General features: G+C 41.5%; 1 protein-coding gene across 15 annotated transcripts in view; it reads right to left on the bottom strand.

Annotated features, from left to right (window-relative positions):
- The window catches only part of stxbp5l (syntaxin binding protein 5L), a 252,547-nt gene that overhangs the window by 81,561 nt on the left and 153,184 nt on the right, over positions 1-17,802 (bottom strand). For all 15 annotated transcript variants that reach the window (XM_046361714.1, XM_046361749.1, XM_046361732.1 and 12 more), the window contains exon 5: positions 9,525-9,659. In XM_046361714.1, the coding sequence (XP_046217670.1) occupies positions 9,525-9,659 (135 nt within the window). The remainder of the gene's footprint in view (positions 1-9,524; positions 9,660-17,802) is intronic.

Genomic DNA, 17,802 nt, shown 5'->3' with positions numbered 1-17,802 from the left:
ATTTATGTAATATTTTCAGTAGAATATCTATTTGTTACTGAATACACACCAATACAGGACTATGTGTACATTCAGAGGGTAGCTGGAATCTATTCTGCAGTTCTACCAAGTATTCATACCACTTACACATCTGTATGAGATATTTTGACAGCAACTAAGCGGAGAGAAATTTGGCAAGTGCTTTACTCCACATGATCTCTATTCACGGATTGGCCTATAGTATTATAGCTGATGAGGATAGATGGTAATTTGCATTAACATCAACATGAAATGTGGAGGAAACAGAGCTGGGTGAACGAGGCTCAGGGCTTTGGCACTAGGCGCTCCTGTGTCAATATTTGCTGGCCCTGCAGTAACGACAGTCCTCGATCTGTTCGACGCAGAATCCCAATTGCATACTCCTTGGCCCCTCTCTCCTCGTTTCCTTCTCAAAACCCATTAGAGAAGAAGGTCAGAAGGGAGCGATCTCTGGATTTCTGATCCAATGGGTTTTGAGAAGGAGGTTAGGAGAGAGGACGCGAGGTGTATGCAAATTGAGATTCTCCCAACGACTCTCTCCTCTTTATCTCTCTCTCTGGAGAAAAGCCTGGTTGGTGGTGACAAACTAATTTCCCAACAGCCTCTGGTCCCCCAGCCAGCCAACCAGCCAACCAAGTTGAGTACAATCATGACACACACACACACACACACACACACACACACACACACACACACACACACACACACACACACACACACACACACACACACACACACACACACACACACACACACACACACACACACACACACACACACACACACACACACACACACACACACACACACACACACACACACACACACACACACACACACACACACACACACACACACACACACACACACACACACACACACACACACAGCGCTTCTGTTGTGTGCAAGTATTTTTATGTGTATCTCTGCACAGCAACTGCAACAGACAAGATACCAAAATGTTTTTTTTATGTGCTGCGGTAACCATGTGTTCTTCTCCACTCATTTCCTGTTAGGTGTCAGGCTTTACTCCTCTTGTGCCTCACTAGATTGACTAGTGAAAAGACTGACATGCAAGAGGACGTGGAGGAAGGAGGAGGTGGTGGGAAGAAGAGAGGAGGGAGGAAACGTAGCATGTGTCTCTTGTTATCAGACGTGTGCTTGGGTTCCGCCCCTCAGGGATTTCTGTCTCAATTTAGGCTGCTGCCAAAACCGGCAGGCGTTAACCAGTGAGATTGCATTAGACTGATAAACTCAGGCCTAATTAGAAAATAATGGGCTCATTAAGGAAACACACGAGCCATTACTGCAGTCATTCAAAGGTATAGGAAATCAGAGACTGAATGCTCGCACAAGGAGCTATATACAGAACAGTAAACGTCCTGAGATAACAATCTGACATCAATATGACTCATATTTGAATAGCTGATCCGTCTTTTTATCTTTTCCTCTTTGCCAAGTCTTTGTCCTTTTGTGTTCCTTTTTCACACAACACGCTGGACATTTTTGTCTTGTGAAATACAATGAGGAGTGAGGTAGGAGCCCCTGTGTCTTCCTAACAAAGCTATGTTCCCATCAGGCTTCCCGCTTTCTTCTTTGATTTGAGGCTGTGCTTTTCTTTCCCTGGTTTTATTACACAGACACTACATCTAAAGCCTCGTAGGAAAAGACCCAGACTAGAGCATTATGGGTAGTAGGGGGTTCTGGCCCCATCCTGGGAGCTGTGAATAAAGGACAGCTGGCACTTACTTTAAATTAGCCCTTATTGGGGAGGGGGAGAGAGAGAGAGAGAGAGAGAGAGAGAGAGAGAGAGAGAGAGAGAGAGAGAGAGAGAGAGAGAGAGAGAGAGAGAGATAATAGTTGAGTGATTGATTGCTTCCAAGGAGCCAGAATGAATTGGGTATATTGTCTTTGCAACCCATTGGGGGAATCAGCCAGCATGCTAGTGTGATGTTTATGTGTCCGATACATCCTCTTCCTGCCAGCAATGCAGCTCTATCGAGATGGATGCAGTGTACTTGCCGTGTCTCCCACTTCTGATAATGGAAAAGCAAATTCATTTTGGATCACAAGTGCCTCACTGCTCAGCCAATACTCAGGAGGGCGGGGAGATACACACATCATATAATGAGTGTTTTGGTACGGGCTTTTAGGAAAAAGAGTCCTGCTCAGAAAAGCTCCACTTTAAATAAGTGATGTGTGTCTTAGCGTGTGTGTGTGTGTTGAGCTGAAAATCTGAATAATAACATCCTCCACCTCAATTTAAAAGGTCCACAGCAGTCGCTTTAATCTTAATATTAAATCATTTCTGTCACGCCCTGATCTGTTTCACCTGTCCTTGTGATTGTCTCCACCCCCCTCCAGGTGTCGCCCATCTTCCCCATTATCCCCTGTGTATTTATACCTGTGTTCTCTGTTTGTCCATTGCCAGTTCATCTTGTTTGTCAAGTCAACCACTGTTTTTCAGCTCCTGCTTTTCCCCAGTCTCTCTTTTTCTTGCCCCCCCTGGTTTTGACCCTTGCCTGTCCTGTCTCTGAGCCCGCCTGCCCGACTACTGTGCCTGTCTCTGAGCCCGCCTGCCGTCCTGTGTCTGTTCCCCTATACTCTGGATTCTCGACCCCTGCCTGCCTAGACTAGTCGTTGCCTGCCACCGTTGCTAAAATAAACTGTGTTAATTCGACAGTCTGCATCTGGGTCTTACCTTGATCCCTGATACATTTCTCTGTAACAATTAATGTTATTGTTACAGAGTTTTGGTGAGTTTTGGAACTCTCTTTCTTATTGGTCGATTAACTAATTTATCGCCTGATGATGTCACCAGCTATGCCAAAACTCCCTCCTAACAAAACAGATTGAAATTTCAGGTGCTTTTCAAACATCTCCTACACCTTATAGTGTGGAAATATATATATATATATTTTAAACCACAGGGGATCGCATTTTTGACTGCACTGGGCCTTTAAGCCTGAAAGTGCATATGGTAAATGTCATGAAAATAAACATTGGGGATATGGTTTTTGCTGTGCAAAGTTATATTTAGTTCCACCATATGCATACGGAAACACACACACGTTAACATGCGCACATACACACACACACACACACACAAACACATTAGCTCCTCACACACCTCCGTCCTCCTCGAGCATGACGGAGAGGGAAAAAACAAACCTCATTCCTTCCCCTCTGCAGTTCATTTCCATTAGAGGCATGCTTGATGCTTTCCCTGTGAAGGAGCACAGTGTGTGTGCGTGCGTGCGTGGGTGTGTTTGTTTGTGAGAGAGACTCATCTTCATACATACTGAGTGGAAAGCAGTTCAACACAATCAGACAATACAGGCTTCATTGGCTCTGTTTAAACACGTTGATGAGGACGAAACATTATTGTTCAACATTTACTGAACTACTCTTTCAAACCCACTTAACGCATGTTAAAAGTAGTCGTAGTTATTGCATGAGCATCATCTAACACTGGCGTGGTGTAAGTGAGCAAAGTTAGTTTGCCAAAGCTTCATTGACAAATGAGTTGACGTGGCAGTGCAAGAGGCTTTAGGATAGAACAAGGGCTAGTGTTGGGCCAGTAACCGAAAGTTTGCTGGTTCAAATCCCGAGCTTACTAGGCGTTGAGCGAGGCACTCAACCCTAGTCACTCTGGATAAGACTGTCTGCTAAACAACTCAAAGGTCATATTAATGACACCAACGTCAACAACTGCTGACGACCATGTGAGGGATAAGCAACGAGGGGCTATGCGTTCTCTGGACAATAATGAACGGTGTGAAAGGTATGTGCCACAGCGCACAGTGGAGTGGCACCATTATTGCATTATTTTCAGAGAACGCATGAAGCCCCCTGTCGGTTATCTCTCTTATACCACGGCTATAATTGACCGCATTTGCAGCTGGAAATGTGTTATTTTGCCAATGTAACCGTGTTCAACATCAACTGAAGCAGCGAGAGAGTTTACTAGATAGCTGTTGTAGTTGCATTGGTAACTGAACAAGCAGACATGCTAGCTTAGCTGATCAAACCATCAGTCCTCCGAAATGTTAGCTTGATATTTTTGAAAATCGAATATTGAACAATGCCAATTATGTTTTCAATTAGATTTTTGATTTCAAAGGCAGCCAAACATATGAACGTTTGACAACACGGCCGGTTATTGCCATGTATTACAGAGAAAATATGCACACTAGAAATGAGCCAATCAGAAGCTAGTACTCAACAATGTTGTGGTATAATACATGATAATAATTAACATACATTCCAATTAAGCAGGAGAATTCGGATATATGTTTGGTTAGCTCCCACCCAGTGGTAGACTCCTGAGCCTGCCATTGGAGCGACTGACAGACAGCCCACCCATTGAAATCCAGTCTGCTTACTTTGGCTAAAACTGTCAAGTCAAGGCACAAAGCCGCCTCGGTGGATGGGACTAGAGTGAAGCGTGATTGACACTACAGTGGAGGGCATGTCAGACTAACACCTGAGGGACAAAGCATAGGTGAATGAAGCCTACAGAACAGACTTCCTGTGTGTGACAGGGAAGAGACTCATTGGACTAGGTGTCTGAAGGCTCTGTCTGGATATGTCACTTATAATAATACATTTATCAGATGCTTTTATCTAAAGCGACTTACAGTCATGTGTGCATACGTTTTATGTAAGTATGGCCCCAGCGGGACACAAACCCATGACCCTTGGCATTGCAAGTGTCCCGCTATACTGACTGAGCCATACAGAGCCACTCGTGTCTACTACTTAAGCAATAAGGCACAAGAGGCAGTGCTATGTCATGAATACAGTCACAGTTAAATGTTGTTCGGCCCGACGAGGTAGCAGACACAGCACTGCCTCGCGTGACTTATTGCATTCGCAAAATTTTAACAACATATTAAAATAACAATGAATTACATATTTCCATTAAAAAGTTATTTTGATATGTCAGTTCATACAATTTCATTCTTCCATCAGTGATATAGTCCGGATAAAAATCTGGTTGTTAGCGCTTTTGATCATGTTGCTACAGATGCAACCTGGTCTTCAATTATTTTTGAATAGTTGCTATGCAAAAGGACTGGTCCTCAGTTCTAAACAAAATTTGCTGTGCAGGCTGAATAACATTCTTGTCACTTACTAGATAGCTAACCCAGCTAGATAGCTAACCCAGCTAGATAGCTAACCCAGTTAGATTAGCTAACCCAGTTAGATAGCTAACCCAGTTAGATTAACTAACCCAGTTAGATAGCTAACCCAGTTAGATAGCTATCCCAGTTAGATTAGCTAACCCAGTTAGATAGCTAACCCAGTTAGATAGCTATCCCAGTTAGATAGCTAACCCAGTTAGATTAGCTAACCCAGTTAGATAGCTATCCCAGTTAGATAGCTAACCCAGTTGGATAGCTATCCCAGTTAGATAGCTATCCCAGTTAGATAGCTAACCCAGTTAGATTAGCTAACCCAGTTAGATAGCTAACCCAGTTAGATTAGCTAACCCAGTTAGATAGCTATCCCAGTTAGATAGCTATCCCAGTTAGATAGCTAACCCAGTTAGATAGCTATCCCAGTTAGATAGCTATCCCAGTTAGATTAGCTAACCCAGTTAGATAGCTATCCCAGTTAGATTAGCTAACCCAGTTAGATAGCTATCCCAGTTAGATAGCTAACCCAGTTAGATAGCTATCCCAGTTAGATTAGCTAACCCAGTTAGATTAGCTATCCCAGTTAGATAGCTATCTTAGCTTTTTTCTATTGTCATTTGGATATGTCTATGATCATGACCTTGATACAGTACTTGTTTTTTGACTGTCTCGTCTCATCTGGGCTCCGTTCACTCTATGTATGGCACTACAGAGATCAAAATAAAAAAGTGACACATTGCTTCTGAGGTAGAACAGGCAAACAGCAAGGCTTATATTAACCCCGCTGTACCAAACTAACCCACTGTGGCAGTTAACCCACTGTTCCTAGGTCGTCATTGAAAATAAGAATTTGTTCTTAACTGACTTGCCTAGTTAAAAAAAAAATGCTAGTCTAATATTAACCCCGCTGTACCAAACTAAATACTAGGCTTATATTAACCCCCGTTGTATCAAACTAAATGCTAGGCTTATATTAACCCTGCTGTACCAAACTAAATGCTAGGCTTATATTAACCCCCGTTGTACCAAACTAAATGCTAGGCTTATATTAACCCCCGTTGTACCAAACTAAATGCTAGGCTTATATTAACCCTGCTGTACCAAACTAAATACTAGGCTTATATTAACCCCCATTGTACCAAACTAAATGCTAGGCTTATATTAACCCCGTTGTATCAAACTAAATGCTAGGCTTACATTAACCCCCGTTGTACCAAACTAAATGCCAGGCTTATATTAACCCCCATTGTACCAAACTAAATGCTAGGCTTACATTAACCCCGCTGTACCAAACTAAATGCTAGGCTTATATTAACCCCGTTGTACCAAACTAAATGCTAGGCTTATATTAACCCCGTTGTATCAAACTAAATGCTAGGCTTATATTAACCCTGCTGTACCAAACTAAATGCCAGGCTTATATTAACCCCCATTGTACCAAACTAAATGCCAGGCTTATATTAACCCCGGTGTACCAAACTAAATGCTAGGCTTATATTAACCCCCATTGTACCAAACTAAATGCTAGGCTTATATTAACCCTGTTGTACCAAACTAAATGCCAGGCTTATATTAACCCCCATTGTACCAAACTAAATGCCAGGCTTATATTAACCCCCATTGTACCAAACTAAATGCCAGGCTTATATTAACCCCCATTGTACCAAACTAAATGCCAGGCTTATATTAACCCCCGTTGTACCAAATTAAATGCTAGGCTTATATTAACCCTGCTGTACCAAACTAAATGCTAGGCTTATATTAACCCCCATTGTACAAAACGAAATGCTAGGCTTATATTAACCCTGCTGTACCAAACTAAATGCTAGGCTTATATTAACCCCCATTGTACAAAACGAAATGCTAGGCTTATATTAACCCTGCTGTACCAAACTAAATGCTAGGCTTATATTAACCCCCGTTGTACCAAACTAAATGCTAGGCTTATATTAACCCCCGTTGTACCAAACTAAATGCTAGGCTTATTTTAACCCGCTGTACCAAACTAAATGCTAGGCTTATATTAACCCTGCTGTACCAAACTAAATGCTAGGCTTATATTAACCCCCGTTGTACCAAACTAAATGCTAGGCTTATTTTAACCCCGCTGTACCAAACTAAATGCTAGGCTGGAAACAAGGGGAAATAATGTGTGAGTTGAGATAAATACAATAAATGATTGGGACAGTAACATGAACATGATATTCTTATGGATGCACAGTGATCATTTTCCGATGGAACTGTTAGCAGGCATAGATGTGTCCAATGGCCAAAATAGCACAGCTTGGAATGCTGCTCATCCAATCAGCATTCAGGATCCCAAAACTACCGGTTTTATAAATGATTGTTTCACTGTATGACTGTTCCTTCTGGTTAGCATATCAGGTGCTGCTTATGACGACAGCTTCAACCAGAGCCATGTACAGTTGAAGTCGGAAGTTTACATACACTTAGGTTGGAGTCATTAAAACTTGTTTTTCAACCACTCCACAAAATTCTTGTGAACAAACTGTAGTTTTGGCAAGTTGGTTAGGACATCTACTTTGCGCATGACACAAGTACTTTTTCCAACAGTTGTTTAAAGACAGATTATTTTACTTATATTTAACTGTATCACAATTCCAGTGGGTCAGAAGTTTACATACACTAAGTTGACTATGCCTTTAAACAGTTTGGAAAATTCCAGAAAAAAAACTGCCCAAACAATTGTAGACCTCCACAAGTCTGGTTCATCCTTGGGAGCAATTTCCAAACGCATAAAGGTACCACGTTATTCTGTAGGAACAATAGTACGCAAGTATAAACACCATGGGACCACGCAGTCGTCATACTGCTCAGGAAGAAAACGCGTTCTGTCTCCTAGAGATGAACGTACTTCGTTGCGAAAATTGCAAATCAATCACAGAACAACAGCAAAGTACCTTATGAATTTGCTATAGGAAACGGGTACAAAAGTATCTATATCCACAGTAAAACGAGTCCTATATCGACATAACCTGAAAGGCCCCTCAGCAAGGAAGAAGTCACTGCTCCAAAACCACCATAAAAAAGCCAGACTACAGGTTGCAACTGCACATGGGGAGAAAGATAACACTTTTTGGAGAAAGGTCCTCTGGTCTGATGAAACAAAAATAGAACTGTTTGGACATAATGACCATTGTCATGTTTGGAGGAGAAAGGGGGAGGCTTGCAAGCCGAAGAACGCTATCCCAACCGTGAAGCACGGGGGTGGCAGCATCATGTTGTGGGGATGCTTTGCTGCTGGAGGGACTGGTGCACTTCACAAAATAGATGACATCACGAGAAAGGAAAATTATGTGGATATATTGAAGCAACATCTCAAGACATAAGTAGAAAGTTAAAGCTTGGTCGCAAATGGGTCTTCAAAATGGACAATGACCCTAAGCATACTTCCAAAGTTGTGGCAAAATGGCTTAAGGACAACAAAGTCAAGGTAAGCCCTGACCTCAATCCTATAGAAAATTTGTGGGCAGAACTGAAAAAGTTTGTGCGAACAAGGAGGTTTACAAACCTGACTCAGTTACACCAGCTCTGTCAGGAGGAATTGGCCCAATTCACCCAACATATTGTGGGAAGCTTGTGGAAGGCTACCCGAAATGTTTGACCCAAGATAAACAATTTAAAGGCAATGCTACCAAATACTCATTGAGTGTATGTGAACTTCTGACCCCCTGGACATTTCATATTCTTAAAATAAAGTGGTGATCCTAACTGACCTAAGACAGATCATTTTTACTTGGATTAAATAAAGGTCAGGAATTGTGAAAAACTGAGTTTAAATGTATTTGGCTAAGGTGTATGTAAACTTCCGAATTCAAATGTATTTAGAGAGTTACTTGGGACATTGAGGTTTCTGCATTATGATGCATTTACACTACAAAATGATATGGCACCCATGTTAGCACCCCCATTAACATTACACAGGGAATATTCAAACAATGCTATGTAACTGAATTTCTGGAATCAGAACCATTTTCAACATAAGAAAAGTTGGCCCAACTCTGTAAATATAGGTCTATGGCGTCAACTAACTAAATACCAGGCCTTCTGTGGCCCGAATTTCCTGGCTAGTCACTGTCATCATCATCATCATCATCATCATCATGATCATTATATTATCATCCACCCAACAAGACCATTGTCACTGCCGTGAACTCAGTATTAAATAGAATAGAACATTATCATCATTATGGTCATCATCATTACAACAATCCTCAGAATATTATCACCCACACAACAAGAACTTCATAACAGCTCTCAACTCAACGTCATCCCACAGTAGTCATCATCATTAGGTTATCATTGACTATTGAACATTTGTGTATTTTAGATGATTCAACTCACAGTTCTATGGCCTTGTTCCACATGATGACGTATCCAGACAGAACGAAGGACTCGATGTTGACGATGTGTGTATTGCCACGCTCTGTGCCCACGTACAGCCATTTACTCTGGAAGGGGAGGTGGCAAAAAGTGATCCTGAGGAGGAAAACAAACAACAGCGTTAAAATACGATGACATTTGATATAATGATTTGGTAAGGATTATGTTGTGTTTTCAGTTCAAATTGTAAAAAAATAAGAAGAAGAATTGCTTCTTAGCAGAGAGCATTTTCTCAAGCAAAAATGTTGCCAGGACTGTTTGGGATTGGTCTGAGTGAGGTGGTGAAAACTGAAAACAAGCTGTTATTGGCAAAGAGGTTTGGTACGCTCTTTCTTATTGGCCTATTAACTAATTTACCATCCATGCATAGTGTTGTCCACTACCGGATCATTGCACTTAGTGAAACTCCCAAAGTCATTCCATCCATGCATAGTGTTGTCCACTACCGGATCATTGCACTTAGTGAAACTCCCAAAGTCATTCCATCCATGCATAGTGTTGTCCACTACCGGATCATTTCAGTTAGTGAAACTCCCAAAGTCATTCCATCCATGCATAGTGTTTGTCCACTACCGGATCATTGCACTTAGTGAAACTCCCAAAGTCATTCCATCCATGCATAGTGTTGTCCACTACCGGATCATTTCACTTAGTGAAACTCCCAAAGTCATTCCATCCATATGCATAGTGTTGTCCACTACCGGATCATTGCACTTAGTGAAACTCCCAAAGTCATTCCATCCATGCATAGTGTTGTCCACTACCGGATCATTTCAGTTAGTGAAACTCCCAAAGTCATTCCATCCATGCATAGTGTTTGTCCACTACCGGATCATTGCACTTAGTGAAACTCCCAAAGTCATTCCATCCATGCATAGTGTTGTCCACTACCGGATCATTGCACTTAGTGAAACTCCCAAAGTCATTCCATCCATGCATAGTGTTGTCCACTACCGGATCATTTCAGTTAGTGAAACTCCCAAAGTCATTCCATCCATGCATAGTGTTGTCCACTACCGGATCATTTCACTTAGTGAAACTCCCAAAGTCATTCCATCCATGCATAGTGTTGTCCACTACCGGATCATTGCACTTAGTGAAACTCCCAAAGTCATTCCATCCATGCATAGTGTTGTCCACTACCGGATCATTTCAGTTAGTGAAACTCCCAAAGTCATTCCATCCATGCATAGTGTTGTCCACTACCGGATCATTTCACTTAGTGAAACTCCCAAAGTCATTCCATCCATGCATAGTGTTGTCCACTACCGGATCATTGCACTTAGTGAAACTCCCAAAGTCATTCCATCCATGCATAATGTTGTCCACTACCGGATCATTTCAGTTAGTGAAACTCCCAAAGTCATTCCATCCATGCATAGTGTTGTCCACTACCGGATCATTTCACTTAGTGAAACTCCCAAAGTCATTCCATCCATGCATAGTGTTGTCCACTACCGGATCATTTCACTTAGTGAAACTCCCAAAGTCATTCCATCCATGCATAGTGTTTGTCCACTACCGGATCATTTCAGTTAGTGAAACTCCCAAAGTCATTCCATCCATGCATAGTGTTGTCCACTACCGGATCATTTCAGTTAGTGAAACTCCCAAAGTCATTCCATCCATGCATAGTGTTGTCCACTACCGGATCATTTCACTTAGTGAAACTCCCAAAGTCATTCCATCCATGCATAGTGTTGTCCACTACCGGATCATTTCAGTTAGTGAAACTCCCAAAGTCATTCCATCCATGCATAGTGTTGTCCACTACCGGATCATTTCAGTTAGTGAAACTCCCAAAGTCATTCCATCCATGCATAGTGTTGTCCACTACCGGATCATTTCACTTAGTGAAACTCCCAAAGTCATTCCATCCATGCATAGTGTTGTCCACTACCGGATCATTTCACTTAGTGAAACTCCCAAAGTCATTCCATCCATGCATAGTGTTGTCCACTACCGGATCATTTCAGTTAGTGAAACTCCCAAAGTCATTCCATCCATGCATAGTGTTGTCCACTACCGGATCATTTCACTTAGTGAAACTCCCAAAGTCATTCCATCCATGCATAGTGTTGTCCACTACCGGATCATTTCAGTTAGTGAAACTCCCAAAGTCATTCCATCCATGCATAGTGTTGTCCACTACCGGATCATTTCAGTTAGTGAAACTCCCAAAGTCATTCCATCCATGCATAGTGTTGTCCACTACCGGATCATTTCAGTTAGTGAAACTCCCAAAGTCATTCCATCCATGCATAGTGTTTGTCCACTACCGGATCATTGCACTTAGTGAAACTCCCAAAGTCATTCCATCCATGCATAGTGTTTGTCCACTACCGGATCATTGCACTTAGTGAAACTCCCAAAGTCATTCCATCCATGCATAGTGTTGTCCACTACCGGATCATTTCAGTTAGTGAAACTCCCAAAGTCATTCCATCCATGCATAGTGTTTGTCCACTACCGGATCATTGCACTTAGTGAAACTCCCAAAGTCATTCCATCCATATGCATAGTGTTGTCCACTACCGGATCATTTCAGCACCGTTTTGATTGGGACAGCACCACCGTGCTGCTTTGAAACAAGCCTGGGGACTAGTCTTGATACATCATTCAATGTCTGATTTCTGTTTTCACTGAATTTCCATCTGGATATTAGTTAGACTACGATTAGGCTGGGGAAATGTTAGCTAAGTTAAGGTGAGTGCTGCTCATTATCATCTCGACGAGTTGGCTAGTTGATTTTGACTAGTTGATCATCTTGACTAGTTTATTTCGAACATTTTGCCATGTTAGGTAGTAGCCTAGGCCTACTCCCGACCAAAAGGCTGACTAGTTTGATAATCAATCCATGTGATTTTGTTTCACTGAATCTCTGTCTGTACAGGCTATTTGGTTAAATGGCTTCTGGCTGGGCAAATAAGTGGAAGTTGTATGGCTCATCTATTAGTTGGGTCATATATCACTGATCAGAAACATTTAGTATGCAATAATGTAGCCTAAATCAAGAGTAGGCCTATTATTTTGCTCGATCGTGTATAGCCTATGCAACTCCAAAAGCCTGCAGAGGTTGTGAAATATGAACAAGAGACTCACATGAAGATAGGTTTCTACGCCTGCTCCCAAACAAAGTGTACACAAAGTGTACATAGGACAGAGATGAAACATGGATCCAAAAAGGGTGGCCTTTCTATATGGCAGTGGTTTCATCTACTTCCCCATGTTGCTGTGTGGGAAACATATTATTTTATTCTGTTATATTCCATTATATACTTACTATAAAATATATGTGTGTTGACTGTGATCGGGTAGGTGTGTCTTGTCTGTTTAATTAACAAAATAACTAACTATTGCTTTCAATTGGATGGAGCAGCCATGGCTGCACAGAACCGTAACATAGGTCTAATTAAACTCAAAATATGCCATTCTTTTCTTCTGATAATATATTGTATTAGTCTTATGTTTCTTAGGACCTGCTTAAACAAATTGAATATAGATCATTTTTTTCTGGTGTTTATTCTCAATTGATTTATTCAAATAGAGGCCCACCCATATCTGCACACCCCTACGACTTGTCACCGGCATGACGGCACAGGAGCTATAAAAGGCGTATGCAGGCAAGAATGTGGGCAAATTGGCCTGTTTGTAAGGGAGTCGTATAAACATTGGCCAAACACGTTTCCAGGCAAAAATACCGTAAATCCTGCGTGAAAGCAGTATATCACTAAAAGGACATTATCGTCATTTTCACACTTTCATAGTATTATTTCAACCTCATAGTGTGAAAATATATACTGTATTAAACACAGAAAATCACGTTTTTGACTGCACTTTAATTTGAATTATTCCTCCTCCTTAACCTATTCGGCAGCAGTCATCAATAAGTCACGCATCATTACCCTGAGACAAACAGAAGCTAATCACAAGTGGTCAGTATCATTGGGATTGAAAATGCCCTGCACCTTTTGTTCTCTAACTTGTTATCTCCTTCTTACTTCCTTCCCTCTCTCCCCCAAATCACCCCTCTTTATCTCTCTGAACTATTGAGCCCAGGGCTCAAAAACACAGACAAAACCTGTTGAAAGCAATTATCATGGTAAGTGCTATCCCGGCTGCACGCTCCATTTGTCTCTCTCTCTCTCTCTCTCTCTCTCACACTGCCATGTGTATTTATGTATTTGCTTATTGTTCCATTACATTGCAGTAATACGACACATCTGATTATACACATTACCGGCTCCATTTCGACGTGTCATTTTCTCACTTGAAAGTATGAAATAAGGGCTCTAAAATGCGACCCGTTTTATTTTGGGAGCACCAGTACAACTAAAATAAAATGTTTAAAAAAAAGATAAATGAGTAATGATATTTTCCCTCAGCTCTTCTCAAACAAGACAGAATGACACCTGCAGATGCTTGCTTCCAGTTCCTGGGCCAGACGCACCAAGCCCCACCCCCACCAAGCCCCACCTCCACCAAGCCCCACCCCCACCAAGCCCCACCCCCTGTATCTCAAGCAGACAGCACACAGTTCCTCCATGCTGTTTATTCCCTCAGCATGCTGTCAATTCATGCACTCAACATATTATTGCAATAATGCGGCTTTCCGCATTATTTCTAAATATGAATCCACGAGTTTTCTCTATTATATTATTAGTTTGTGTATCTTGCTCTCTGTGAAACGCAAGTTAGTTTAAGGAAGCTGGCATGTGCCTAAAATACTGTGAATCACTAATGCTAATTGCTTATTAGCTAACTGGCTAGCTAAATTCCATTTAGCTAAATGCACTAGCTAGAACAAAGCAAACGTTAGTGCTAACACTGGTTGCTACTACTGGTGGTTTGATTTGATGTAGATCCCCATAAGGGAAACTCATGTATTATAATATATTCCCAGGGGCGGCAGGTAGCCTGGCGGGTGGGAGCATCGGGCCAAAAATTGAAAGGTTGCTGGATCGAATCCCTGAGCTGACAATGTTCAAATCTGTCATTCTGCCCCTGAGCAAGGCAGATAACCCACTGTTCTCCGGGCTCCGATGACGTGGATGTCGATTAAGGCAGCCCCTTGCACCTCTCTGATTCAGAGGGGTTGGGTTAAATGTGGAAGACACATTTCAGTTGAGTACATTCAGTTGTACAACTGACTAGGTTTCCCCTTTTCTCCTTAATATTACATTCCCCTTTCCTTTCCCCTACAAGGTGTCGAAAGCATTCTGTAGGGATGCTGGCCCCAAAGCTTCCCACAGTTGTGTCAAGTTGGCTGGATGTCCAGTTCTTGATACACATAGGAAATTGTTGAGCATAAGTGGTGCATGGGTAAAATCCCTGGGGAAGCCAGAAAAACAACAACATTACATACTGTACGTGTTGTGATAACTGTGTTGTTTGCTCTTTAACTTGTTACTTCATACGCCTTGTGACTGTGATATATGCCTAAGGTCGAGACAATAAGAAGGCACAGTGGCAGTATACATTCAACCATTCTCACAAAGACACCACAGTTGGAACCAAAAATCTCAAATTTGTCCTTTAGTAGTGGTTTCTTTGCAACATTTCGACCATGGTGACCTGATTCACACAGTCTCTACTGAAGAGTTGGTGTTTAGATGTGTCTGTGACTTGAACTCTGTGAAGCATTTATTTGGGCTGCAATTTCAGAGGCTGGTAGCTATAATGAACTTATCCTCTGCAGCAGAGGTAACTCTGGGTCTTCCTTTCCCAGAGGAAAGTGGTGGTTGTCACGCCCTGGTCGAAGTATTTTGTGTTTTTCTTTATGTATTTGGTCAGGCCAGGGTGTGACATGGGTTTTTGTATGTGGTGTGTAGCTTAGTGGGATTGTAGCTTAGTGGGGTGTTCTAGGAGAGTCTATGGCTGTCTGAAGTGGTTCTCAATCAGAGGCAGGTGTTTATCGTTGTCTCTGATTGGGAACCATATTTAGGCAGCCATATTCTTTGGTTGTATTGTGGGTGATTGTCCTTAGTGTCTTGACGGCCTTATTCTGTGTTAGTTTGCACCAGTTTAGGCTGTTTCGGTTGTCATTACGTTTATTGTTTTGTTGAGTTTTTCTATTGATTCGTGTTACATTTGTTTTATTAAACATGGATCACAATATACGCGCTGCAGTTTGGTCCGACTCTCCTTCACCTTATGAAAACCGTGACAGCGAACCTCATGAGAGCCAGTTTCATCATAGCACTTGATGGTTTTTGCAATTGCACTTGAAGAAACTTTCAAAGTTCTTAATGTTCCGTATTGACTGACCTTCATGTCTTAAAGTAAAGACAGACTGTCATTTCTCTTTGCTTATTTGAGCTATTCTTGCCATAATATGGACTTTACCAAATAGGGCTATATTCTGTATACCAAACCGCCCTTGTCACAACACAACTGATTGGCTCAAACACGTTAAGAAGGAAATATATTCCACAAATGAACTTTTAACAAGGCACACCTGTTTATTTAAATGCATTCCAGGTGACTCTCATGAAACTGGTTGAGAGAATGAGCGTTCAAAGCTGTCATCAAGGAAAAGGGTGGCTACTTTGAAGAATCTCAAATATACAATATATTTTTATTTGTTTAACACTTTTTTTAGTTACTACATGATTCCATATGTGTTATTTCATGGTTTTGATGTAGAAAATTGTATTTAATAAAGAAAAACCCTTGAATGAGTAGGCGTCTCATTAAGAATCTCATTAAGATTGGAATTGTATGTCAATAAATATCGCAATAGTTGGTTGAAAAATCTTAATGAGATTTTTTTGCCCTACTAACTACCTGGTAGCTTTACCAGTATATGCAAACATTTGATGGCACAGCAATAAGTACGTAGGATTCATATAGGCCCAACGTAGGCTATATCTCAATAATAAAAAAAACATGTTTCTGGTGCTCCTAAATGTTGTGTGGTGCTCCTAAGTTAGGAGCACAAGTGCTACCAATGATTTTGTTTTATTTTGAACCCTGTGTACAAGCATACTTCACTCACACGTGAGGTTGTGCATAATATACTACGTCAGCTGTGTAATCATTAGTCAATCAATACACCATTGATAGCAAGGCATGCTTGGTGTTTATGTAACATGTAATATATTCAGAGGTAGGCTTCTATGTGGCGGTGCGGCCTTGCAATAAAGTCAACTAGGTGAAACGTCTGTCGATATGCCCTTGAGCAAAGGAACTTTACCCTAATTGCTCCTGTAAGTCACTCTGGACAACAGCGTCTGTTAAATTACTCAAATGTACAAATGTAAAACATATTCAGGTGGTCGTCTACTACGTGGCGGTGGGGTCATGTAATATATTCAGAAGTAGGCTTCTATGTGGTGGTGGGGTGTTCATACAGTCGTTCAGTCTGCATTAGCATCCATCGTGTTTATAAGCACCATCACTAGGGAATACAGATCAACACACTAATTCTCTCCTGTCTATGCTGATTACCTCTCCAGGAGAGAGAATGAGCGGGCCCCGTTCTTCGCCACCCCACTTCCACTTACCCGGGAGACGCAGGATTATTAGATAGGAGATAAATGAGATGGAAGACAATTCAAAAAAGGATTTTGACCCCTTGGGTGTGCCGGGGTGAGGGGAATGGTCAATTGCGAGAGGCAGGAGAGGGCGACTGTGTTTGAGAGAATAGGGAAGATTATATTTGGCTTCACGCTTTCACCAGCTTTGCTGCAAGAAGTGTTTCAGCCACATAATCTTCATCAGACGTGTTTATTATTTAAAAACATTTTGGAGTGCCATCAGTTCCCAGTGTTTTTGAACTTGGGATTTCATTTGAAGTCATTGTCATATATGGGAGAGCACCCAGCTAATAAAGCGAGATAATACACCTGTTACCCACTCCACAGGCAGGAGAGGAAGTGTGTGAGAGAACAGGGGGAAGATTATATTTGACTATATTTGACACTTTCCCGAGCTTTGCTGCCAGATGTCTATCAGCAGCATAATCTAGAGAGGAAAGTTGAGTGAGGTTGCATGTCACAATGACATGTGTAGGTATTCTGTCAGTTCTTACAGCTGGCAAGGATAATTATTGACATCTGATTCCCAGCAGTATATGGAGAAAAACTCAGATAATGGACATTTACAAAATCAACTACTTAAATTAGGAGTTCCTCAAGGTTCAACTGTTGCCCCTTTTATATTTCTCCTGATCGTTACACGAAAGGACATTTCTTTCTAAAATGAACCCCAAGAGCCCTAATCAAAGTGAAGTTAAGTA

Source organism: Oncorhynchus gorbuscha, linkage group LG01 (genome assembly GCF_021184085.1).
Source record: "Oncorhynchus gorbuscha isolate QuinsamMale2020 ecotype Even-year linkage group LG01, OgorEven_v1.0, whole genome shotgun sequence".
Taxonomy (NCBI): domain Eukaryota; kingdom Metazoa; phylum Chordata; class Actinopteri; order Salmoniformes; family Salmonidae; genus Oncorhynchus; species Oncorhynchus gorbuscha.
This window is presented reverse-complemented; position numbering and strand designations above follow the sequence as displayed.